The 27,444-nt window shown below is 44.2% G+C and overlaps 1 protein-coding gene across 1 annotated transcript; it reads left to right on the forward strand.

Annotated features, from left to right (window-relative positions):
• Positions 1-5,754: 5,754 nt before the first annotated feature.
• asap2b (ArfGAP with SH3 domain, ankyrin repeat and PH domain 2b) lies at positions 5,755-27,342 on the forward strand (the record flags this gene model as incomplete). Its single annotated transcript, XM_079215010.1, has 27 exons — positions 5,755-5,880; positions 8,160-8,232; positions 9,107-9,252; positions 9,328-9,402; positions 9,743-9,792; positions 9,872-10,001; positions 10,069-10,154; positions 11,267-11,342; positions 11,626-11,712; positions 11,829-11,932; positions 12,570-12,639; positions 13,693-13,780; positions 14,206-14,254; positions 14,329-14,495; positions 14,796-14,929; positions 15,380-15,465; positions 15,923-16,112; positions 18,941-19,026; positions 19,240-19,355; positions 19,432-19,499; positions 24,258-24,365; positions 24,450-24,684; positions 25,147-25,251; positions 25,488-25,764; positions 25,954-26,068; positions 26,474-26,593; positions 26,682-27,342. 27 exons carry the CDS (start codon positions 5,755-5,757, stop codon positions 26,754-26,756), a joined length of 3,042 nt encoding a protein of 1,013 aa, XP_079071136.1. The 3' UTR covers positions 26,757-27,342.
• Between the last annotated feature and the right edge of the window lie 102 nt (positions 27,343-27,444).

The raw sequence follows: 27,444 nt of genomic DNA on the forward strand, positions 1-27,444 counted from the left end.
CACCCAGAGGGGCCGTAAAGACGGACGTCATGGCTCTGGTCCTCACTGTCCCTCAGTTCATTGCTCGCCAGTCACATTTTCGCTGTATCCCCGTTCCAGACTACATACCGATAATCTACAGCGCTACACTTAGTCCTTGTATAAGGTTCTAGTACACAAGGGATCCACGTGCTCCTTTCATCACGTCACACCAGCACCGATGGGGAACCAGAACCAGAAGTCCAGTGTGCTGGTTCTGATGTCCTCCAGCGGTGAGGAAGCTTTAGTCTGGTCTGTCCCTACTGGGCTATTGTAGGGTCCTGCAGGGCTTCATGAAGAGGACCTGCTCTCTGTAGATATGAAGGATCAAAAGAAAACATAGTAGTGAATATAATATTATTGATTGAGGCTCCTGAATGCTGAGATGCTCCTCGATGAGGGTTCGGGTTAGGAAACACAAACCTGAACAGAAGGAGCTGCACCAGATCACCAATCCCCTTCTAGCCAGCGGCTCCTGGTCCTCCTCGGGGTCCAAGGGTGGTCCCGGGCCCTGAGAACCCTTCAGGTGAGACTGAAGGGTTCTCAGGTTCTCAGCTGCTCCAAAGTAATCTTTCCCAGATGGAGATACCAGGTCCCCTTCTGGAGCCAGTCTCGAGGTGTCTGGTGGACAGGAACCCACATGGAACCACCACCCACGAGACCAGGATAGAGACCAGGGCTGCTGCGGACCTTAGTGTGCTGGACTTGGTCTGCCTGAACACCGTGAGGACATGAGGACGAAGGTCCGCACTGATTGTGTTCAGTCAGGGAAGTCTTCACCTCACCTCCGGTCCCTTAGAGCACTGCATTGTGGGACATTCAAGTTCTTTGGCACAGTGAAGCTAATGAGGTTCTGAACATCCCGAGAACCGGCTCCTCGAACATGGACTACCTGCAGGACTGGAGGCGCTGACTCTGTGGTGGATTCATGAAACCGACCAAACTAATGTCATCCATACTTCAACAGTAGAAGTCTGTAGAACAACATTTAGTGAAAGCTACAAAACGTGTATTGATCGGCTTTAATAATTCATAATCTTTTGCTGCGTTGCATTGTTCACATGACCGCGTTGTGTTTTCTGTCTGTGTGTAGAAGAGAAAGTTCTATTTTACTGTGAATGTTCTGGTTCGCTGTCGCTGAATGTCTGTGGAGCTGGAACAGCTAACCGTCCTGCTAGTCCTCAAACGCATCGCCTTCCTCAACCGCAACGAATGAAACCGAAAGATTCGGTTCTGATTCTGAGCTCACAAACACAACGCTTTGGTTCCTTTTCATGTAATAAAAATAACATTAATAATGGCGATGATAATATTCGTTCTTTCCGCCTGCAGAGCATTTAATACTCAAGCAACACGTTTTATATCACTTCCCCTGAATCTCTTTTTCCAGAGCTTTCTACCGATCTGTCTGTCTTCACCGGCCGCTCAGCGTCCAGGTTCCACTAAACTTTACTGTCTTATAACAACTTCACAGTAGAAACCTGCTGACAAACAAACAAATAAAATCGTTTCACCTGCTGGGAACACCTGCTGTGTGTGTGTGTGTGTGTGTGTGTGTGTGTGTGTGTGTGTGTGTGTGTGTGTGTGTGTGGTGTGTGGTGTGTGGTGTGTGTGTGTGTGGCGTGTGTTTCAGAGATTGAGTTAATCGCGTCCAGGGCCTGGTTAGACTAGCTTAGCACAAAGAATGGAAGTGGAGGGGAAATGCTAGCCTCGATCTCCTGAAGACAGACGTCAAGTGGATGAACTTTTATTTTGTAAGGTGCACGTTTCCTGTAGCTTGAGGCAGGTGAGGGTTCAAGGCCAGTTCACCAAATGTGCACTTTTTCATTTGACAAACATCTGGTGTTTTATTTTGACAGTCATGGTGTTTTATTTTGACAGTCATGGTGTTTTCCTGCTCTGTAGCCAATGAGAATGTATCGATTCATCACCTGCCCACAACACGAGCCTGATTGGCCGGTGCTGTGATGATGTCACCGCTGCGGCTCCGAGTGATTGGTCATGTGACCGCTTCCTGTTATCAAAGCTGCCTATGCTTCATCATGAAGGTGTTTCTGAAAACATCATTTATGAAGTTCATCTGGACGCTCACGTCTTCTTCATCTTCATCTTCATCAGGATTTCTTTGTATCGGGTCATTTGAAATAAACTGATTTCATGACGTGAACTTTTCTGTGTTTCTTTCATTATTATTACAGCATTAATTATTAATGAAGTACTCAGATCTCCTAGTAGTATTAGTAGTAATAGTAGTATTAGTAGTATTAGTAGTAATAGTAGTGTAGAAGTAGAAGTCCTGCTTTAAAAACCTTACCGAAGTAAAAGTACATGAAGTCATAAATCAGCAAGTAAACTTAAAGTATCCAAAGTAAAGGTACTCATTATACAGAATGGCTGATTCATGTCAGAGTATTTTACAAACCTAGTATACTACAAAGTACTTCATCATGCGTTCTTATGTACAAGTAACCAGACTTTGACCACGAGGTTGAGGTCTTTACGCCGGTCGTTTAGGACCATGAGGAGCTGCCTCCTGTGAGACACCACGTGTCACAGCAGCGGAGACCTGAACCCCGAGGAGATCTTCCTCACCTGTGACACCACCTTCCCGTGCCTCGCCAGCTCTTTGGCCAAAGCCTCGTCTCTAATGAACAGGGACACGTTGGATACGGTGACCCGGACCGCTTCATGTTAAAGTATCATTAGTAAAAGTACCCTAGTATTATCTGCTTCATTAGTTTTATTGTTTTAAACAACATCACTCAATAGATAAATATAAACTCGTTAAGGTCCCACATGAATATTGAAGTACATGGTCGTGTGTTGCAACTGTTGGACCCGCCCACACGCCTCCAGGCAGGTGTCGAAGATGTTCTATGTTTGAGAAGATGGAGCACTAACGTGTGGAGCAGAAACGATGAAGAGTCAATCAACAGGAAAAGTACAAGCAGTAGTGCAGTGGTTCTCAAACTTTTTCTGTCACGTCCCACTTTGGAAAGAAGAAAAATGTTTGGGCCCCACCGCCTCAACAAAAAGTAAACCAGATTGCTCCATCAGACAAAAACTAATAACATGTGCAATCACTTTGTTAGAACAATGCAAATAAAGTTATATCTGTGCAAAAACTAACTAATATTTGGAAGAAAAAAAAACTATTGTGGCTGCAAATTAATATATTTTCAAGATAATAACAATAACGTTCAACCTGTGCAAAACAGAATGAGTGCAGATGTGTGAGCTATCACGTTGTAACCGTATTAGTGGCTGCAGTGAGCTGCTTTCCTCTACAAATATTTTTTAAACGGGGTTGTAGATTTGATACGGACACTCCCCAATTCATGCTCAATGTTGAGCTTAGATCTATATTCTGTTGAGAGACGCAACAGCAGAAAAAAACGACCTCATGAAGATCTCGTAGGCTTTTAGCAATACGCCAAGAATCGGCAAGTCAAGCGTGTGCAAGCGTAACCTGTTAACGGCGCAACGGAAACATTTCCATGAAAGTATAGGCATTTCGCCATGTATTTATTATATGTCCGTGTACTTTGTACTTTTGTACTATGTAAAGTTATCATGTTCATGGGGAGAGTGTTCGTTCTGAAACCACAAGGTGTCGGTTCATCCCTGTTCTCCCCATAGTTTCATGTTGAAGTGTCCTTGAGTAAGACACTGAAGCCCCAGAGCTTCACAGCAGCACACTGCTCCTTAATTACTAAGGATGGGTAAAATGCGGAGAATAACTTCCCCACTGTGGGACTAATAAAGAATTATTTAAAATATATATTTATTTATTCTTAAGAATCTGCATGTACTTTATACTATACTACATCTCAGAAGTAAATAATGTACTTTTTTACTGTACTGCATCTCAGAAGTACATATTGTACTTTATACTCTACTACAGGCCTGGCCAACTCGCATGCGGCTCTTTGCCTGGTTGCATGCGGCTCTTATGTTCATATCGAAGTTTATGTTTGTGTTTTAAAAAAAATCATTTTATTGATTTTGCAAATACTTTAGACCAGGGGTGTCAAACATACGGCCCGCGGGCCAGATCCGGCCCGCCAGGGGGTCCAGTCCGGCCCGCGGGATAATTTTTAAAGAAAAGAACGAAAAAAATAAAGTAGCTGAACTGGGAATTGAACCAGAAATCCTCTGATTGACAGACAGGCATTCTAACCATTGAGCCACAGTTGCAATTGAGTAAGTCACTGGCATTACTAAACATATTTCTCAACTGCGAGGGAATCTGCAGAGGAGAGCCCAGGCAGGTAAACAGTTTTGGTCTTCATGTTTCTAGTTTATTGTAGAAAGACCTTAAAATAGGGTTTATCATCCAAAAAGCTTCACCAATGATTTAAACATAGAGAAATATTGCCGTTATGTATGCGTTATTATGCTATGATTTTACTGGTCCGGCCCACTTGAGATCAAAATGGGCAGCATGTAGCCCTTTAATTAAAATTAGTTTGACACCGCTGCTTTAGACAGAGAGGTAGGACAGGATTACCCCTCCAAAAACTTGGGATATACAGAATAGTACATTCAGTTGTTAGTCTCTAGGAGGTAGTGTTTGTGTTTTTTTTAATGTGCATGTTCGCACTAGGGAACACGCACACATATATACGGTCAAAACGGTCCAGTTCGCTCTCAAAATGGCAGGGAAAAAATGCACAGCAAAACGAAAATATGAAGATGAACACAGGACATTTTTAACAGAGTGGGAGAGTTTATATTTTTTGTTGAATGTAATGGCAAGCCATTCTGCCTTATATGTCAGGCATCATTAGCGCATTTCAAAGCTTCAAAGCTTCAAATCTTCAGTGCCACTACAGCTCACTCCATGCTAACATCGACCAGGAATTTCCAAAAGGGATTGAACTTCGCAAGCACAAGTTGGTCACTTTGAAAAGTCAGGCAGAAAAGCAGATACAGTTTTTCCTAACATTTACGAAGCACTCAGAGACCGTAACACTTGCATCGTATCAACTGGCTTGGAACAACACGGGCTAAAAAGCCATACAATGAAGAGGAGTTCGTTCAAAAATGCCTCAGTGACACTGTTGAAATCTTGTCTCCTGAAAACGACAAACTAAAACCAATGGTATCAGACGTCCAACTGTCCCACCACACTGTTGAACACACCCTTGAGAAAACATTCTTTAAATGTTACTTTTCCTTTGAAGAAAATGTTCAGCAAAATAAACCCGGTGTTTAAATTGGGAAGAAAGGAACTTCCTGGAAGCCACTCGTTCGTCAGACTGTGGTTCCTGGAAACAGCAGCGGAGTGAGACCTCGTCCGTAGCTCCGCCCTGTAGTTCAGTTCGCTCAGGTGGTTGCAGCAGCAGCAGCAGCACGGAGCAACGCACCGGGTCAGTCCGCGCTACAGGCCTCTCTCTGCGGGTCACGTCACAGACATGAAGCCTCGTCACTTCTCCCGGAGGTTGATGCGAATCTGATGAACCAGTCGAGCTCTGAGCAGCGCTGATCGGGCAGCGGAGAGGATCTCTGCCGGGTGTTCCGGACTCTGCTCCAGGTGTTCCGGACTGTGCTCCAGGTGTTCCGGACTCTGCTCCAGGTGTTCCGGACTGTGCTCCAGGTGTTCCGGGCTCTGCTCCAGGTGTTCCGTACTCTGTTCCCGGTGTTCCGGACTGTGCTCCAGGTGTTCCGGACTCTCCAGGTGTGGCCGCTCTACCCGCGGGTTCTCTAGGAAGGTTCGCGCGCACCGGGATCAACATGCCGGAGCTCATCAGCGTGACCGAGTTCATCCAGGAGACGAATGAGGACTACAAAGCTCCGACCACCTCCAGCTTCACCACACGGATGTCCCACTGCAGGAACACGGTGGCCGCACTGGAGGAGGTGGGACCACATACATATACACACACACACACACACACACACACACACACACACACACACACACACACACACACACACACATATACACACACAAATACATATATACACACTCATGTACACACACACATATATATATATATATATATATATATATATATATATATATATATATATATACATATATACACACACACATGTACACAGATATATATACAAATGTACACACATACACATGTATGTGTATGTGGGCGACTGTGGCTCAGTGGTGAGCAGGGTCGTCCTTCCATCAAACCTTGAGCAAGACACTTAACCCTAAATTGCTCCCGTAGCTGTGCCTACGTTGTATGAATGGTTGATAATCCTGATATGGTAGCTCCATGAATGATGTCATGTAGTGTTAAAGCGCTTTGAGTGTCGGAAGACGAGAAAAGTGCTATACAAGTACAGTCCATTTACCATTTACCATTTACATGTACACACATATACACACATAAATGCACATATACACAAATGTACACACATACACATGTACACACATTTACACACATTTACACACATATATACACACACATACACACGCGTGTACAGACAGATATATCCACAGATATACACACTCACATACACACACACATGTACACACACACCTGTATATACACACATGTACACATATATACACACACATATACACACACATATACATAAACATATACATACACACATGTACACATATATACATGCACACATATATACACACACATATACATAAACATATACATACACACATGTACACATATATACATGCACACATATATACACACACATATGCAAATATATGCACATGCAAACACACACACACATATATATATATATATATACATATATACACATATACAAACATATATACACATGTATACACACAGAGAGCGAGACACACACATAAATTAAGTTGAAGTGTGTTTCTGTGAGTATTAATGAAGGTGAAGTGTGTTTCTGAGAGTATTAATGAAGGTGAAGTGTGTTTCTGTGAGTATTAATGAAGGTGAAGTGTGTTTCTGAGTATAAATGAAGGTGAAGTGTGTTTCTCTGAGTATAAATGAAGGTGAAGTGTGTTTCTGTGAGTATTAATGAAGGTGAAGTGTGTTTCTGTGAGTATGAATGAAGGTGAAGTGTGTTTCTGTGAGTATTGATGAAGGTGAAGTGTGTTTCTGTGAGTATAAATGAAGATGAAGTGTGTTTCTCTGAGTATAAATGAAGGTGAAGTGTGTTTATGTGACTTCATCACATTTTCAGACAGTAAAAGTCTGTATTCAGTGAAAAGAGGAACAGGGAGAATCACTTCCTGGTTGTGAAACAGTTGAATCTTCTGCTGCTCAACATTTCGTAAGAGTTCAGAGTTGCTTCTCTGTTTTGCAACACGGCGATCAGCGTGCACGTTTAACTGATCGGATATGAGGAACTGCAGTGAGAGGTCAAAGGTCGCTGGTGAAGACTGAGCATGTGATCACTGATAGAGCACATGATAGGATGTATGATTGGAGGAAAGATTTGGGATCATTTAGGCACACAACTCAACAAAAATATGAAATAGTTTGAGTCCTTTGATTTACCACACATTAAATACAGCAATAAATAAATACAACATTAAATCAAATCCGGGTGGTGTTCGATTGTACCTCTTCATTCCAAGGAACATTCCTTTGATGTCCCCAACAATAAATACAACATTAATTACAACATTAAATACAACAATAAATACAACATTAAATACATACATAAATAATCAATAAATACATAAATAAACCAACAAATACAACAATATATGCATACATAAATAAATACAACATTATATAAAACATTAAATACAACATTACTTAACAGGAAGTTTACATCATCTCTGGAAAGCTTCATCTCTGACACAATGCATGCTGGGAAGTCTTATTTTTCATAAATAAAGAGTCTTAACCTTTTTCTGAGCAGATAGAACTCTTCCCACAAGGCTTTACTGTATTTCAGCAATTTAAATTAAGTTAATCAACGTTGTGGTTCCGGAGATCCTTTAGGAAACGTCACATAACTTATTTTTCTCTTTTCCTGTCCGATAATGGGCACCGCCGGTCTTAACTCTGCTGGTCTTGACTCTGCTGGTCTTAACTCTGCTGGTCCTGACCTTTCTGGTCTTGACTCTGCTGGTCTTAACTCTGCTGGTCCTGACCTTTCTGGTCTTGACTCTGCTGGTCTTAACTCTGCTGCTGGTCCTGACTTTGTCTGTCCCCCTTCAGGCTCTGGACGTAGACCGATCCGTTCTGTACAAGATCAAGAAGTCGGTGAAGGCCATCAACTCGTCTGGTCTCGGTGAGTGAAGCCGGTTCTCCAGGAATAGGGTCACTTCCTGTGTGTGTGTTTGTGTGCGCGCGCTTTAGTGGCGTTGCTGCTGGCGAAAGGTTCCTCAGGGAAGGGTTCCCAGAAACCAGGGTCCCCAGAGACCAGGAGTAGCTCAGCCAGGTTTGAAGAGGAGTGCTTCCTTTGTCAGTGGGCGTGTGCTGGTTTGTGTTCAGACAGGTTGAGGCTACCTCCACACATTCCTGTCATACCGCTGTCCCGTCCCAGCATGCCGAGGGAGAGACGGGGACGGGGAGTTAACCAGGAAGCTGACGAAAGGGTCAAAGTGGCCTTTGACCCTTTGTCACATGATGAACTCTGAATATGTTCAGTTTGATTTCCTCTGATTTTAAACAAATACATAACTGTATACTATAATAAACATATGACTAAGTATTAAGACTTTTACACATACAAATAATAATGAGAGTAATAATAATAATGTTATTATTTGTATTATTTAAAAAATATTATTATTATTATCATCATAGTGTATTAATAATAATTGTTGTAATAATATTAATATTGTGTCTAATAATGTATTAATAATAATTGTTATAATTAAAGTAATAATGTTCATAATAATGTATTAATAGTAATTGTTATAATTAAAGTAATAATGTTCATAATAATGTATTAATAATAGTAACAATGCTCATAATAATGTGTTAATAATAATAATGTATTAACAATATTAATAATGCTCATAATGTATTAATACTAGTAATAATGCTCATAATAATGTATTAATACTAGTAATAATGCTCATAATAGTTTATTAATAGTAGTAATAATGCACATAGTAATGTATTAATAATAGTAATAAGAACATCACCTCTGGTTCCAGCTCATGTGGACAACGAGGACCAGTACTTCCAGTCCTTGGACAAGTTCGGGGACGGCTGCGTCTGCGGGGAGGACACTGACGTGGGCGGGGCCTTCCTCAAGTTCTCCGTCTTCACCAAAGAGCTGACGGCGCTCTTCAAGAACCTGGTGAGGGTCTGACGCCCCGGCACCGTCCGACTTCAGGGTTTCCTGTGCGCTCTAACGCCACTTCCTGTTTTGCAGCTGCAGAACATGAACAACATCATCACCTTCCCTCTGGACAGTCTGCTGAAGGGAGACCTGAAGGGGGTCAAGGGGGTGAGTCCACGCCAGGGAGGGGGATCGATTATCAGATTCAAAGATTCATAGATTCAAAGATTCAAGGATTCATGGATTCAAAGATTCATGAATTCAAAGATTAATTGACTCATCTTCTGTGAATGGAGGAATGGACTTCTAGACTCAGCTGTATCTTTGCGTATCAGATTTAATAAAGTGATCAGACAAACGTAGAACGTGTAAGACACGTGTTTATTATCCATCTGTTCCCTCACGGTCTCCGTGTGTTGAATGAATGAGTGCTGCGATGTGATTGTCTATAAGGGCCCAAAGTGTGTGATTGGTCGGTCTGACAACACAACGTCACTTACTCTTTCAGGATCTGAAGAAGCCGTTCGACAAATCCTGGAAGGACTATGAGACCAAACTGTGAGAAAACACTTATGCACATCCAATAAATACAGAGAATGTAGTCAAATGTTCGTAATGTTGTACCTTTGACCCCCAGCGCGAAGCTTGAGAAGGAGAAGCGGGAGCACGCCAAACAGCACGGGATGATCCGCACCGAGTTTAGCGGAGGAGAGATCGCCGAGGAGATGGAGAAGGAGCGGCGGCTCTTCCAGCTCCAGATGTGCGAGGTGAGGAACCGACCGCGGAGCCGACGGACCCGAGGGATCCGCATTGAACCACTCTCTCTGTCCGCAGTACCTCCTGAAGGTCAACGAGATCAAGGTGAAGAAGGGCGTCGACTTCCTCCAGAACCTCGTCAAGTATTTCCACGCTCAGTGCAAGTACGTCGTTCTGCTGGAGGAACCTCAAGAACGTTGCAGTTGGGAGGAGAGACGGGATCGGAACAGGGTTTAGAGACCAAAAGCCGTTTTCGTATTAGTATCAGGAAGACAAGCAGGGCCCAACGGGTCTATAAGAGATCTATAAGGCACCAAAGGGTCTCTTCAGGGTCTATACAGGTCTATAAGGGGTCTATAAGGGCCCAAAGGGTGTCTTTTACATTACATTCATTTAGCTGACGCTTTTATCCAAAGCCAGGACAGCAAACAGTTGTGACTTTGTTGAGTGTTTAGCTCGCAGTGACGGAGCTACAAGCCGATTGGCAGAAGCCGAGCGGAGTGAGCGAGCTGGAGTGTACGGGTTTACCATGTCCTGAATGTAGATTGGACCCGATCTGTTCGCAGCACGGTACGCAAGTACCAATGTTTTGAAGCAGATGCGGTTGGCCACCGGTAACCAGTGAAGAGCGCGGAGGAGCGGAGTAGTGTGAGTACCAGTCGAGCTGCTGTATTCTGGATGAGCTGGAAAGGTCGAATGGCATTAGCAGGTAGACCTGCCAGAAGGGAGTTACAGTAGTCAAGGCGCGAGATGATCAGAGCCTGGACCAGAACTTGTGCCGCCTTCTGAGTCAGAAGGGAACGTATTCTCCTGATGTCGTAGAGCATGTACCGACAGGAATGTGTTGTTACTGTGATGTTGGCAGTCAGGGAAAGTTGACTGTCGAGTGTCACACCGAGGTTCCTGGCAGTCGGGGTCGGGGCCAACACTGAGTTGTTGAAGGTAATAGGGAGGTGTGGGTGGGAGAGCCAGTTCAGTCTTGTCAGGGTCTTCAGGGTCTATAAGGGTCCAAAGGGTCTATAAGAGTCCAAAGGGTCTATAAAGGTCTATACGGCCTATAAGGGGTCTACAAGGGTCCTAAGGGGTCGAAAAAGGGTCCAGCTCTGGTTCACTTCAAAGAGAGACAGGATGTATGTCTACAGACACTTCATCACAGTTGAGGTCCTCTTTGGACCTGGAGAGCTTCATAAGAGGCTCAGATCTCCTGGTCCTTGCCATTCTGCTCCTCTTTGGGCCTCATGTTCACTAAAATCTATTTCTCTGTCTCGCCGTTCAGTTTCTTCCAGGACGGACTGAAAGCTGTTGAGAGTCTGAAACCGTTTGTAGAGAAGCTGACGACAGAGCTGACGACGGTGAGGACGCAGAGAGAGAGAGAGAGAGAGAGAGAGAGAGAGAGAGAGAGAGAGAGAGAGAGAGAGAGAGAGAGAGAGAGAGAGAGAGAGAGAGAGAGAGAGAGAGAGAGAGAGAGAGAGAGAGAGAGAGAGAGAGAGAGAGAGAGAGAGAGAGAGAGAGAGAGAATGTACTTGTACTTGGTTCGATATCACCAATCAAAAGTACATAAAATATCTATACTATATCAGTATCTTGTGTTTCTATCACAAGCCTTCATGCCGTCTCTTCTTCTGTGGTTTTCAGATCAAGCAGACTCAGGATGGGGAGAGGAAACAGCTGAGTCAGCTCCGGGACGTGCTGAAGGCATCTCTGCAGTCCGAGCAGAAGGAGGTGAGGGGACTCTGTACGGTGTACTTTGAAACACCTCGGAACATCTGCAGGGAGCTAGCAGGACTTTGGACTACAAACATGGCGGCTGAAGTTGTTTTGTGTCCCGTCCCCCGCAGGACGCTCAGGCCAAGCAGAGCGCCGGCTACAGCCTCCACCAGCTGCAGGGCGACAAGGCCCACGGCACAGAGCGCTCCGGAGTCCTCCACAAGAGAAGCGAGGGGTGAGTGAACTCAAAGTGCCAGAATGCAATGGGACAAATGATTTCCTGAGAGGCTTTTGTGAGGATACTGGTGGAATGTAACGAAGTACATCTAACGAGTACTCCCACATTTGAGGTACTTGTACTTTACGTGTCTTTCTACTTCAATACATTTATCTGACTACATTTTATTCACTTTACAGATTTTTACACACAAAATATATGAAGCATAGATCCCCAACAGATCCCCAACAGTTTAAGTAAATCTGAATCAATTCAATTAATCTACAGCTGGAGTCATTTTCATAAAAACATTTGCTGGTTCCAGATCAATACATTTTTTTAAAAATCTTTTTAGATCATTTTGAGGTTTCGATCATTGGTTGGACAAAAGAAAAAAAGATATTCCAAATTACTTTCTTTGATTTATTTCTTATTAATTCTAATAAATAATCCAAAAAGTGAAGGAAGCTAAATGTACAATCTTTTGATAAAGAGAGAATCAGCAAACTGTGTCATGTAAAATACATTTAGATTTAGTTTTAGAAAATAAAACGAGCAAACCATTCTGAAAAATAAGGTTGTTGTACAATATATTTGTGAGGGATGAGCACGAAGAGATCCATGAATTGAAGATGTATGAATGTGTGGTCCTCAGACTGAGGAAGGTCTGGCAGAAGAGGAAGTGCTCGGTGAGAAACGGCTTCCTGACCATCTGCCACGGCACGGTAAGACGCCATGTCCTCTCCTGCTATTGGTCCTCTTGCATGAGAAGCTCCGCCCTCCTGCCGGCATGTCCACCAGCCAATTTAAAGAATAATCTTCTTCTTCTGGGGTTTCACTTTTTTATTTTAAAATGGGGGAAAGACAAGAATTAATTTTAGTTTTATTTAGCGTCTTATTGTAATTTTTTGTTGTTGTTCCTTCTTTCTTTTATTTTGAAGTTTTTACACGAAGAGTCAAACGGCCAATCAGGAGAGAGCAAGCGGCAGAGGAAGAGAAACAGGAGGAGGAGGAAGAGCATAAGGAGGAGGATGACAGAGAGAAGGGTGTGGGGGGGGGGAGGTCTGTCATTACTAATATGGATCATCATTTTAACCTCTCAAACACAAAGCTGCTTCTTATTGAAGGAGAGAAGAAGAAGATGTTAAAAACACCCATATTTATGGTCCCCAGAGGGTGAACCCAGCTGGTTTCAGTGACCTATGACCTCTTCATTTGTGACACCATCGCTAAACAATGATGATGATCAAAAGATCGACTAGCAGTCTGAGCCCGTTCTCGTTCCCCACAGGACGAACCCTTATTTATTTATTTTGCACAATTCAAACAATAAAATTTAAATCATAACAGAGATAAATGAATAGCACATTGCAGGAAACAAAGAGACAAAAAGCCAGTTGGGCTTATTTGAAGCCTCCAGCTATATAATATCTAAACTTTTACAAATTACAAACATAAAATGAAATATGCATAAGATAGACAACGAAAGAAAGAAAAGAAAGTCTGTGTGTGCATGTGTGTGTGCATGTGTGTGCATGTGTGAGCGTGAAAGTAAGCATGGCTTGCGTTTGTTTAGGGATGTTGGATTATTAACCCTTCTGCTGCTGTTGGTGTGCCAATCACAGCCAGTTCTTCAAGGATATTAGGGAGTAAAATGGAGCTACAGCATGCTAGCATTTGCTCGTTATCAGCGAACACAGCTGTTGTTGTTTAGCTGGTGTTGTTGTTGTTTAGCTGGTGTTGTTGGAACACTCAGTATGTCGTCACTTGTTTCTCAGGCCAACGCACCGCCGGCTAAACTCAACCTGCTCACCTGCCAGGTGAAGAGGAACCCGGACGAGAAGAAGAGCTTCGACCTGTTCTCACGTAAGCTGCTCTCCTCTCAGATTTGAAGCCTCCTGTCAGATCATCTTGTCTCATTCTCTGTCTCGCTCTACGTCTCACACTCCATCTTGCTCTGTCTCACTCTCATCTCACTTTCTGTCTCACACTCCATATTACTGTCTGTCTCACTTTCTGTCTCACTCTTGGTCTCACACTCTGTCTCACTTTCTTTCTCACTCTCCGTCTTACTCTGTGTCTCGATCTATTTCTCACTCTCCGTCTCACTCTCATTATTTGACTCACTCTCTGTCTCACTCTCATTATGTGTTTCACTATCTCACTCTCCATCTCACTATCTGTCTCACTCTTCGTCTCCCTCCTACTCTGTATAGCTCTTCGTCTAACACTCCATATCACTCTCTGTCTTAATCTCTCAAACACTCCGTCTCACTCTCGGTCTCCTCCAGACGACAGGACCTATCACTTCCAGGCCGAGGACGAAGCCGAGTGTCAAGTGTAAGTAGTGCAATGACCCCGACCTCTGACCTCCCCCAGTCTGCCCCCTGACCTCTGACCCCATGTGTGTGCAGCTGGGTGTCGGTGCTGCAGAACAGTAGAGAGGAGGCGCTAAACAAAGCGTTCAAAGGCGACCAGGACGAAGGAGAGAACAACATCGTCCAGGAGCTGACGAGAGCCATCGTAGAAGAGGTGAAGAGGATGAGCGGCAACGATGGCTGCTGCGACTGTGGGGCGCTCGGTATGTATTACTACTACTAGTACTACTGGTACTAGCACTAGTACTGCTGCTATATATTACTGCTGTGACTGTGGGGTGCCTGGTATGTACTACTGGTACTCTTACTACTGGTACTAGTACTACTGGTACTAGTACACCTGGTCCCACCTGGTGTCACCTGGTCCCACCTGGTCCCACCTGGTCCCACCTGGTCCCACCTGATCTCACCTGATCCCACCTGGTCCCCACTATCCCCACTTGGACTACAGACATAGACGTAACATCATGGCCTTTAAAAACCTCCATCCTCTGCTCCGTCAGGTCCCACCTGGCTGTCCACCAACCTCGGGGTGCTGATCTGTATCGAGTGCTCTGGGATTCACAGGGAGATGGGGGTCCACTACTCCAGGATCCAGAGCCTGGACCTGGACGTGCTGGGGACCTCCGAGCTGCTGGTGAGTCCCCTTCACTGTCCCCAGAGGAGTAACGGAAATCAGATCGTCGAGACAGAGCGGAGGGATTCCAATTATTTGTCCGTTTATTTGTTTGTCTTTTTATTTAATTTGTGTCCGTCAATAGTAAATAGTAAATAGTAAAAAAAAAAATTTTACAGAAAATGACAGTTTTTCCAAACTTGTTCAAATATCGTGACTTGTAATATATTGTATATAGTATCATATCAATGTATTTATGTAATATCATAGATGTATCTTGATTCTCGAAAACACACAATATTATTTTATGACAGTCTGACTTTATTAGAATTCATCCTTTTAGATGTTGTAAACTGGTATTTTGTGGCATTAATGGCTTTAAAAACAGAATAAAGTAAAGGCAGTAGAGGTTTGCAGGTCTGCAGTGAACCCACCAGGAAGCAGTGACCAACCTGACATGTTGTGTTTTAGTTGGCGAAGAACGTGGGAAACGCCAGCTTCAACGAGATCATGGAGGCAGATCTGTCGGTCACCAAACCCGATCCGAGCAGTGACATGTGAGTGATGATGTGAGTGACATTTGAGTGTCATGTGAGTGATATGAGAGTGACGATGTGAGTGTCATGAGAGTGAGTGACATGTGAGTCTCATGCGGGTGACATGTGAGTGACATGCGAGTGTCATGTGAGTGACATGCGAGTGTCATGTGAGTGACATGCGAGTGTCATGTGAGTGACATGAGAGTGAATTTAATGTGAGTGACGATGAGAGTGTAATGTGAGTGTTATGAGAGTGAGTGACATGTGAGTGTCATGCGAATGATGATGTGAGTATCATGTGAGTGACGTGAGAGTGTCATGCGAGTGATATGCGAGTGTCATGCAACTGACATGCGAGTATCATGTGAGTGACATGTGAGTGTCACGTTAATGATGACGTGAGTGTCATGTGAGTGACATAAGTGTGAAATGTGAGATGATGACGACCATGATGATGGTCCGGTTCTTCCTCCAGGCAGACGAGGAAGGACTTCATCACGGCCAAGTACACCGAGAAGCGTTTCGTTCGGCGGCTCTGTGCCGACGTGGCGTCCAAACTGCAGGTTCTGTACGAGGCCGTCAGGAACAGAGACATCCTGTCCCTTATCCAGGTCTACGCCGAGGGGGTGGACCTGCAGGAGTCCAGCCCACAGCCCAACGAACACGTAGGACTTCAGTTCTGATTCATGAGTTTTTAATGTCAGAACCAGGAGTCAACCTCCAGTTCTGAAGAGTGAAGACCGAGCTCCATGTCTAAAAACCTGCATTCTCTCTACTGACCACCAGGGGGCAACTCCATTGATTGTATATAAGTCTATGTTTCATGTGTTAAAGCTGCATTTACTCTCCTGACCACCAGGGGGCGACTCCTTGTATAGAAGTCTATATAAATGACTCTACTTTATTCCCTCAGTAAACATTGTAAACATGAGTTTATGTCTCAATCTCTAGTTTTCTAGCTTCTTCAATACAGCATGATGTTCATTTAGTAAATTGTGGTCATTTAGAGCGAAACAGACCATAAAGCAGGGGATGCTTTAGGGTCCACAAACCGGTGAGTGTCATCACCAGTGTTCCCTCTAAGCTGCATGCGTGCGCGGCCGCGCAGGCCAGTCAAAGTGGCCGCGCAATAGATTTTTCAGACCACGCACATTTTTCAGTTTCTGAGATAGGAGTGAGCCATCTTCGCAATAATAAGATCTTTAAATGTGACGTGTCGAGTCTTCTTGGCCAATCAGCGTCCCGTTTCTCGACATGCGCTCTCTGTACCTCTGCTAGCGCTCTGCCTCCGTTAGCACCCCCCACCCCCACGGCGAAAAGAAAGGCAGAGCAGGTGCCCCAGAAAAAGGTCTGCCTAACGTTCAAACATGAGTGACTAGATGAAATAGTCCAAACTGACACAGGTAGGATGAAACTTTCAGACATATTTAAATATGAAGAATATGAAGTTATTAGATTGTTTATATAGGCTACCTTTAGGAAAAATGGCACCATGTCAATTTAATAGGCCTATAATTATTGTTAAGCACTGCATTAGCATTTTTCTTTCAAAGTTCCACTTTAATGTTGTACCTGCTGAGAAATGACGAAACACCTTTTGATACTTTTATTATTTATATATATCATTATCAGTCATAACCAGTGAACCAGTCATAACCTCCCCTTATTGAAGTTCAACAAATATCCTTTAAGTTCAACTAAACTGACTGGTAAAACACCATCATTAAAATGTTCCCAAAGTCCAGCCATTATGAAGGATATTGAATATCAACCTTGTATACATATTGATGCATTTGCTGTCATCTCTTTGAACATGGCTAACGCAGGCTTGTGGTCATTTTCGGCAGGTTGCGAATTGCTCACAGTGCTGAAATGTGCGCTCAGTGTGAGCTCAAAAAAAAAATTGCTCAGTGCTGAAAAAAATTAGAGGGAACATTGGTCATCACCAGTGTTGGGGGTAACGAGTTACAAAGTAACGGATTACAGTAACGATATTACTTTTATAGGTAACGAAGTAAAGTAACGCATTACACTCAAAATATTGGTAACTACACTACTTTACTAGACCTCAGTAACGCGCTTTCCTGCGTTACTCAAGACATTTTTACCAGTCCAAAAAGTTCTCTTTTAGTGGCGCGCGAGTCACACGACACTTCCTGCATGAACAGTCTATCACAGAACTCCGATTTGAGTGACGTAGCTGCTGGTGCGTAGAAGGAAGGAAGCGGGGAATGGATGAGACGGAGTGCCCGGATTCAACTGGGAGGTTCTCTCCAGGTTCCCTAGGATTAAGGATATTGCACAGCAATACAACACTCCAATCCCATCAAGTGCACCTGTCTGTAATGAAGTGGAGCTTCTAATGAGGACAAGACACGTCTGGTATGAACGGAATCACTTTACTGGTGAACTGCAGTATTACAACTGTTAAAGCGATTGAGAACGCGCTCTTGCACCCGACATGTATATATTTTCCACACGTAACATCAACATTAGTTAGCGTCAACAAGCACGTATCATTGTACTTTCTGCCTTCAAAGTAAAAGCACTTCCTGTTTACATGCTCTTCACAATAAGAGTAAATCATGTAATAAAACAAGTTACAACACTGTCAAAAGGCTTTTCAGCCTGGGCAGTATTGTTCTGACCCCAAGGAGGGACAGGCTGTCGGATAAAAGATTCAAGAGACTTTTACTCATGCAATACAATCGCTATTTTGAAGAATAGAGAAAAAATTATAAACTTCATAGGATATAGTGCACTTTCTGTTTATTTCGGCAATGATGAAGTGGATTTTCTGTTTATTTAATTGCATTTTCTGTTTCTATTTTTAGGGTTAAGTGCATTTCTGTTTCTATTTTATGGGGAAAAGTGCCATTCATTTTTCTTAAACCACTACAATGATTCCTATAACAAGCTGGTTTTGTTCTTAGGAGTCGGCCCCCATTTGGTTTAGTGGGGTCTCATGTTTCCAAAAGCCTGTTTTCAATGTGTTATGCTGTTTGACCTGAATGTCCCCACCATACGTAGCCTCTTGTATCCTGTTGTTTGTGGATTTTAAAGTGAGGCATATTTCTTTGGTCAGACAGTGTGAACAGGGTTAATGTTCGTTCAAGTTAATGGCTGAGTTTTATATGCAATTTTTTTTTTACATGTTTACAATTACAATACACTATGTGGAAAGGCTAAGAGATGCCCTTTATTGAAAATTGAAAATAAAGTGATGAAAGGGCCATGATGTTTGTCCATGTATCTTTGCGGTTAATTTGGACATTTGCTTAAAAAAATGGAAAGTAAAGTAACTAGTAGTGAAGTTACTTTTCAAATGCAGTAACTAGTAAAGTAATCTAGTTACAATTTTCAGAAGTAACTAGTAACTTGTAACTAGTTACTTTTTCTGAGTAACTACCCAAACACTGGTCATCACCATGACGACGTTCACGTCTTCTTTACGGTCTGTGGTCAGAACATGAGATGGGTTTGTTTCTTTCAGGAACCCGGAGAGACGGTGCTCCATCTGGCGGTCCGTATGGTCGACAGGAACTCCCTCCACATCGTGGACTTCCTCGCCCAAAACAGGTGACATCATGAGATCATCCACATCATCAGATGCTGCAGAGGTTGAAGTTGCTGCAGAAGTTGAAGCTTCTGCAGATGTTACAGATGTTGAAGTTATTGCAGATGTTGCAGTTGCTGCAGATGTTGCTGCAGATGTGGCTGGCTTAGCGTAGAGCATGCAGCGTGTGAGTGAGCATCCTCACATATATAGTAACAGCAGGGCGTGTGTTTCAGTGGGAACCTGGACCAGCAGACGGCCGGCGGCAACACCGCGCTACACTACTGCTGCCTGACGGACAATAGCGAGTGTCTGAAGCTGCTGCTGAGAGGAAAAGCCTCCGTGTCCATCAGTAAGAACACAAACACTCGTCGAGACGAAACCTCGCGCTCCTGTTTCTAAACGCCTTCTTGGATTTGTCTCCACAGCTAACGAAGCGGGAGAGACGGCGCTGGACATCGCCAAGCGCCTCCGACACACTCAGTGTGAAGAGCAGGCGAGTCTCTCTTTATGATCCATGTGTTTCATATCCATATACTTTCATGAAGAGAGACGAGCGCCGTTTCATTCATCTCATCTGAACAAAACACAGTGGACAAATATAAAGGATAACGTGAAATAAGCTTATGCAAGGCTAAAGCTAAGCTAAATCAGATTAAAGTAAACGTAGGTACACTGAACCAGATCTGAATAAACAAGAAACAATTTAATGAGAGCTAAGATACCATAAATACAGCTAAACTGTTCTATGCTAAGCTAATTCCAAAACACTAAGCGTTCAAAAGATTTTTAATGAAACCAAAACTATATAAACAAAATCAACATGACAAAGAACTACAGTGAAGAAAGAGAAAGTTGAGTAAAGTAAGTTTATATAAAGCTAAAGCTAAGCTAAATCGGACTAAAGTAAACTTAGGTACATTGAACCAGATCTGAATAAACAAGAAACAATTTAAGACAATTCAATGAGAGCTAAGATACCATAATTTTTTGCCCTCTGCTGTGACTGATTGTGAGTGATTGGACGCAGCTGGACGGTTTGTTAGGAGGATACACTGGCAGCCGCTCCTCTTCACACTTTGTTACCACATGTGTGATATATGTGACTTTTATAGCTATGTTATTCGACCCCGTTTTAGTTTTTTTCACGTATTGTGATTCCTTACCGAGTTGGAACGTTCAGGATTAATTTGAGAGCCTGCTTCCCGTGTTGGAAGACAATAGGAATACGGCAGACTTTGGATTGATAAGTGAAACTGAGAGCCTACCTGCTCTACTTGATCCCTGTTCTGTGATGACTATTGGTGTGCTTTTTGAACTGTTGGCATCTGGGAGGGGTGGTGTTGCTCCGACTGGAGCTGGGGTTGGCCGGCATGTGGTTGTTGTCAGACGGCGCGACTTGTTTTGTGTTCTGTTTTTGACATCGGTGCTGGCAATGATTTCATATACCGCACCGCAGCTACGGCGTTTGCGCAGCTTCATGGTTCCATGATCCGACAAGCGGTTTATAGCCCGCTTTCAAGGATGTGGGATTCTGAAAAACAGACCTCGCTACATCCATTTTCAACGTGGAATCACCGAGTCATCGTCGGAAACATCGCGAGACTACCCAATAGTAGGCACAATGGAAAACACAGAGTGGATCGCAGTGTATTACAGAGCTTGCAGAGACTTCCAGCCCCTGCTCTGTCTCCTACCACCATGGAGCTGCTAAACACACAATCCCTCACTAATAAATCCCTCCTCATATATGACCATATTCTGGACAAAGGGCTTGACTTCATGTGCCTAACAGAAACCTGGCATAAACCAGGGGACTACTCTGTGCTTAATGAAGCCTGTCCCCCTGGCTATAACTACATGGAGAAAGCCCGCAGCTCTGGTCGTGGTGGTGGACTAGCCATCATGCACCAGGCTGATCTAAAACTGTTTCCTCTGCCAGTGCCTGATCTTTCCTCTATGAAATGCCTGGCCTTCAAATGCAAATCTCCATACTCCATGACAGTGCTTCTCATATACCGTCCTCCAAAACCAAACCCATCTTTTCTACCTGAGATAAGTGATCTCCTTACCTCACTCTGCACTATGTCAACTAATATTGTCATTGTTGGTGATTTAAATATCCATGTCGACAACCCCTCCTGTCAGTTTGCAGCAGATTTCCTTGGTGTGCTTGAGGGTCTTGGCCTGCAGCAGCATGTTGAGGTTCCTACTCACACCAAGGGGCACACTCTGGATCTGGTTATCACTGACTCTGCTTCCATCAGTAACCTACAGGTTTATGATCTCTGTGTGTCCGACCACAAGGTGCTGCCTACTATTGGTCCTAAGCGTCAAATGTCTTAACGGAACTGGAAAAGCATTGACCCAGCCACTATGACCATGGATCTCCAGCTCATCACCTGCCCAACCTCTGCATCAATTGATGAATTAGTGGAACTCTATACATCCCTGAGCAGTGTTTTTGATCTCCATGCCCCTGTCAAGCCACGTGAGGTCAATTTCTCACGCTCCACTCTCTGGTTCACACATGAGCTGCGGAAAAGAAAAAACAGCTGGGCGTGTCCTGGAACGACGCTGCAGACACTCTGGGCTCACTGTCCCTAAACTGTCCTTCCGTGAGCATCAAAGGGCCTACTCCAACTCCCTTAAGGATGCTCGCTCACAGTTCTATTCCAGCGTAATCAATAAAAACCCTGGCAACTCTAAACAGCTTTTTTTCCACCATAAACCATCTCCTGAAGCCACAACCATCCTCTTCAACTGAGGCTACAGAGGAGCAATGCAACAACTTCATTGACTTTTTCAGATCAAAGGTCAACAACATTCACTCTATGATGTCCAGCTCTGCATCTCTGCTTTCCTCTGACACCAACACCTTATCTGCAAGTGTGCTGTCTCCTCTAGATCTCGCTAAGGTTCAGGAGAGCCATGTTGAGGAAATCCTCAGAAATATGAAATCCTGTACCTGTACCCTGTACCCCATTCTCACTGCTCTGCTCAAGTCACATAACCCAACTCTGTCCTTTCATCATCAAAGTTGTTAACCTTTCCCTTCACTCTGGCTGTATCACACCTGCTCTCAAGGTTGCTGTCATCCGTCCCCTTCTCAAGAAGCCCACCCTGGACACAGAGGTTCTAGCCAACTACAGGCCTATTTCCAACCTTGCGTTCCTGTCCAAGGTTTCAATTCAGTTTATTTTATATAGCCCAACATCACAAATACAAGTTTGCCTCGAAGGGCTTTACAATCTGGGCGGTGTTAGAGAAGGTAGTTGCTTCTCAACTTCAGGACCACCTCAAACACAACAATCTGTTTGAAAAATTCCAATCAGGATTTCTTTCAGCCCTGAAACAGCTTTGCTAAGGGTGACGAATGACCTGCTGATGTCAGCTGATGCAGGATCACACTCACTCCTTAGCCTCCTGGACTTGACTGCTGCATTTGATACAGTGGACCACACCATCCTCCTAGAGCGCCTCCACACCACCATTGGACTATCAGACTCGGCAATCCAGTGGTTCCAGTCCTACCTTTCTGGTAGAACTGAATATGTTTCACTAGGAAGATGCAAGTCCTGTGGTGTTCCACAAGGGTCGGTCCTCGGCCCCCTTCTCTTCATTTTTTATATGCTCGGCCGTGTCGTCAGCAGACACAGGATACCCTTCCATTATTATGCGACACCCAGCTTTACATCAAAACTGCCCCAAGCCCCTCTGCAGCCATGTCATGTCTCACCGCCTGTCTTGGGGAGATAAAGGCGTGGATGAGCAACAACTTTCTCCAGCAGCAAAACCGAAGCCCTCCTTGTTGGCACTCCACACCAGGTTCAGTCATCCTCCATAACTCATCTGACCGTAAGGTCCTACCCCTCTCCTTCACAGTCACTAATCTGGGAGTTCGGTTTGACCCTCACCTGACCTTTACTATCAAATACCTGTGCAAACCCCCTTTTACCATCTCAAAAACATCTCCAAACTCCGCCCACTTTAACCCTGTCAGATGCAGAGAAGCTTGTCCATTCCTTTATCTCCTCAAGACAGGACTACTGTAATGCACTGTTCACTGAGATCACTGGCAAGGACATTCAGAAACTACAATACATCCAAAACAGCGCTGCCAGGATTCTGAAGAGAGTACGGAAATATGAACACATAGCACCCATTCTGCACTCACTACACTGGCTCCCTGTCTCATTCCGGATTGACTACAAAGTTCTACTACTCACCCATACATGATAAATGGACATGTACCTCCCTACCTACAAGAACTCATCACTCCCCAAACCTCCACCCGCACCCTCAGATATACAAATTGCTTGCTCCTCCGGGTCCCCAAAACCAAGCTCCGCACAATGGGCAACCAGGCCTTTTACTCGGCAGCGCCACGGCTCTGGAAGAATCTCCCTGACCACCTAAGAGCAACTCAGACACTGAACTCTTTTAAGACTGGCCTAAAAACCTTTTTATTCAGGAAGGCATTTTTTACCTTGTATTGATTCATTGTCAGCTATTTTTTTATTAGGGGTTGCTTTAACTATGTTTTAACTATGTGTTTATTTGTTTTACTATATATTGGCTCTGTGGCACTCTTTCTTTCTTTTGAAAGAAAAGTGTGTTTAAAAATGAAATATATTATTATTATTATTATTATTATTATTATTATTATTATTATAAATACAGCTAAACTTTTCTATGCTAAGCTAATTCCAAAACACTAAGACTCTGTGATCGTTCAAAAGATTTTTAATGAAACCAAAACTATATTAACAAAATTAACACGACAAAGAGCTACAGTGAAGAAAAAGAAAGTTGAATAAAGTAAGTTTAAATAAAGCTAAACCTAGGCTAAAGCTAAGCTAAATCAGACTAAAGTAAACTTTAATAAACACTGAACCAGATCTGAATAAATTACAGTAAAAAAACAAATTTATATAAACAAATAAAAACAGTTATATTAACCGTCGTTAGTTGGCAACACATGATATTAAGCCTCTTTACATTTTATTCAATTATTTTATAGACTTAGTCCATGAAGGTTTATTTTTCACCTTCATGAACCGTATTTATGACAAAATAATCCGATTTTGTAAAAGTCAAACTTACTTGATTTTTTTTGGGATAAACTGTGTAACATTTTTATTATGCATATTTAATATGCATTTCTACATAAACTGAAAGATAAAGGTTTGTGGCAGTTGTTACTCCTCTCATCCGTGACTTCATGGACTCATCTTGTGTGGACACGTTTCAGTTGACTCGGGCTCAGACGGGGAAGTTCAACCTCCACGTCCACGTGGAGTACGAGTGGCGTCTGCAGAACGACGACATGGGCGAGAGCGAGGACGAGATGGAGGACAAGGTTGGCTGGCTTCCTGTTCAGCAGCTCGTAGACGTGAAGGGCGACGAAGATGAGTAACCGTGTGTTGTTGTTGTTTTACGGTAGCCAATCCCCAACCGGCGTGAGGAGCGTCCGGTCAGCTGCTTCGTGCCGGGCAGCGGCCCCATACAGCCCAACCTGGCAGCGTTGGCCCGGGACGCCGCCAGCCTGGCGAGGGACAAGCAGAGGCCTCAGGTGCCGAGCACGATGATCAGCAATGAGACCTACGGAACCATGATGGACCTCCACCTGCCGCCTCCGGGGCCCACGCCGCCGCTGCCGCCCAGAGGACCCACCAGAGGTCAGACAAGTAGACTTCTATACAACCAGAGGACCCACCAGAGGTCAGACAGGGACGCTACGCACACTGCATCACAAAGACAGCGTAGACTTCTATACAACCAGAGGAGTCGCCCCCTGGTGGCCAGGAGAGAGAATGCAGCTTTAACACATGCAGCATAGACTTCTATACAACCAGAGGAGTCTCAGGAAAAAAACTCAGGAAAAGTGTAGAGCTCTCTGATTGGTCAGTGGGAATGTCCATCAAAATTTATCATCCAATACCCAAACAGAGTAAAATCTAAAGATAAAGGAATAATGCTTTTTAATTAAATGAAATTTAACGATAAAAATAAGTAAATGAACTAAGACTCTGTGTTTAGTTGAGTAAGTAATTAAACATAATAAAATAGTAATGAACTTAAATTGAGTGATGACGAGCATCAAACCTGTGACCTTACGTGACCTCTGGGCCTCCCTGCAGGTTCCGGACAAGGTAAACCTGTTGCCATGGAAACCCTCGGGAGACAGCGGTCGTCCTCCGACCCGCCGAACCCTCAAACCCCCACCAAGAACTCCTCCGTATACGGTGAGGCACTGACTTCCTGTCGGCCACCGACAAAATAAAAGCCTCAGCAGTCGTCTTCAGACTTGAGCTGCTGTGAAAAATCCATGAATTGATTAGTTGATTCATTGATTGACAGAAATAAAGAACAATAATAGTAAAGGAATAAAGATCAAATCAATAACAGACCACCTGTTTGATTATTGGCTCGTTCTGTTGCTTCCTACTGGCTGAACACATCTCCTTTCCTCCTCTCCCAGTGCTCCCAGTAGCTCCTCCTCCTCCAGTCAACAAGAGGTCCAGCATGTTGGAAACCAGGACCCTGCTGTCAGCCAGGAACACCCCTCTCCCCCCTCTCCCCCCTCTCCCTCCCCTGCCAGCAGCAGGACTCCCCCCAATTCCCCCAGTGCCACCAGGACCCGGCATCCCACTGCCACCCCACTACAAAGCTCCGCCCCTCCCACCACCAGTCTCCCTTCACCAGACCAGCAGACCATTGGGACCACCAGGACCCAAGTCCCCTAAATCACCCACCGGGTACGTACTAGACTGTAGTAGACTGTAGTGGACTCTACTGGACTGTAGTGGACTATAGTGGACTGTACTGGTCTGTGTTAGACTGTTAAGGTCTGTACAAGTCTGTACTGGTGAATAGTAGTTTGTAGCAGCTGTGTCCAGTCAGAACTGATCTGAACTGGTTTGTAATGTATTTCCATCTGATTACAGGCCTGTGAAACGTCCTCCACAGAGACCTCCTCTCAGGACAGCGTCCGTGGACCAACGAGGTCCTCGAACACACGGCTCCGGTCCTCCGACACCCAAACCCAGAAGCACCTTCTCCGTAAGTCCTCGAACGCAGCAGCAGCCGAGGTCAGAGCTCAACACCAACAGACTAATTACACTTAACTATGTGTGTCTCTGTATCTGTATGTCTGTGTCTCTGTGTGTCTCTCTCTCTGTGTGTGTGTGTGTGTGTGTGTGTGTGTGTGTGTGTCTGTCTGTGTGTGTCTGTGTCTGTGTGTGTCTCTCTCTCTGTCTGTCTGTCTGTCTGTCTGTCTGTCTGTGTGTGTGTGTGTGTGTGTGTGTGTGTGTGTGTGTGTGTGTGTGTGTGTGTGTGTCTGTCTGTCTGTGTGTGTCTGTGTCTGTGTGTGTCTCTCTCTCTGTCTGTCTGTCTGTCTGTGTGTGTGTGTGTGTGTGTGTGTGTGCGTGTGTGTGTGTGTGTGTGTGTGTGTGTGTGTGTGTGTAGAAGCAGAAGCCTCAGCGGGTGAAGGCCATCTACAACTGTGCGGCTGACCATCCTGACGAGCTGACGTTCTCGGAGGGCGAGGTGATCGTGGTGGAGCGGGAGGAGGACAGCGAGTGGTGGGTGAGTGACAGCTGCCACAAACAGGAAGTGCATCATCAGCTGAACGGCAGGTTTGTCCTGTAACTTCCTCTCTACTTTGGTGACTCAGGTGGGTCACGTTGAAGGAGACCCGACCAGGAGAGGAGCGTTTCCCGTCACCTTCGTTCACTTCATCACGGAGTGACGGACAGAAGCCCCGCCTTCACGCTGGAAACGCCCAGACTCACCAGACCCCCAGAGACCGGAACCGGACCGCCATCGTTCTGTTTCTGTCCGAGCTCGAACTCGCAGAACTTCCTTGTAACAAGATTTCACAAAATAATTCTGACCCAGACGAACAAACTTATTTCATCCCGAACACTATCTGTTCCTCGACCTAATTTATAGAGTCACCTCATCAATAATCAGAATCTCATAGAGTTCTGAAGGGATGACATAAATGTGTAGTCAAACAGGAAGTCATCATGAGTCTGTAGCTCAACAGGAAGTCATCATGAGTCTGTAGTCCAACAGGAAGTTGGAGCAGGAAAACAGAATTGTGTGTCACGTTGAACATCGTCTCTCCGACGAGGACAGACTGAACTCAGAAGCTTGTGTTTGTTTATGAATATCGGTAGAGCCCAAAATACTCTCTCTCTGTTTCTTCTTGTTTGTTTCTGGTAGATTTAGTTTTATTTGAATGCTGGCTGAAGGTAAACTGTTAAATATCAACCTCCTATTTGATGTTATTATCATGTTCTTATTATGTCATTAAAACCACCTGAAATACTCCTTTAACTCACTGAACGTGTCATGAGATTTTATTCTTATAGACAAATATGTAAATGTTCTAATTTTTCCTCCATTTTTCTTTTCTTCTTTTAATTTCTTAA

Source organism: Taurulus bubalis (genome assembly GCF_910589615.1).
Source record: "Taurulus bubalis genome assembly, chromosome: 3".
Lineage (NCBI taxonomy): Eukaryota > Metazoa > Chordata > Actinopteri > Perciformes > Cottidae > Taurulus > Taurulus bubalis.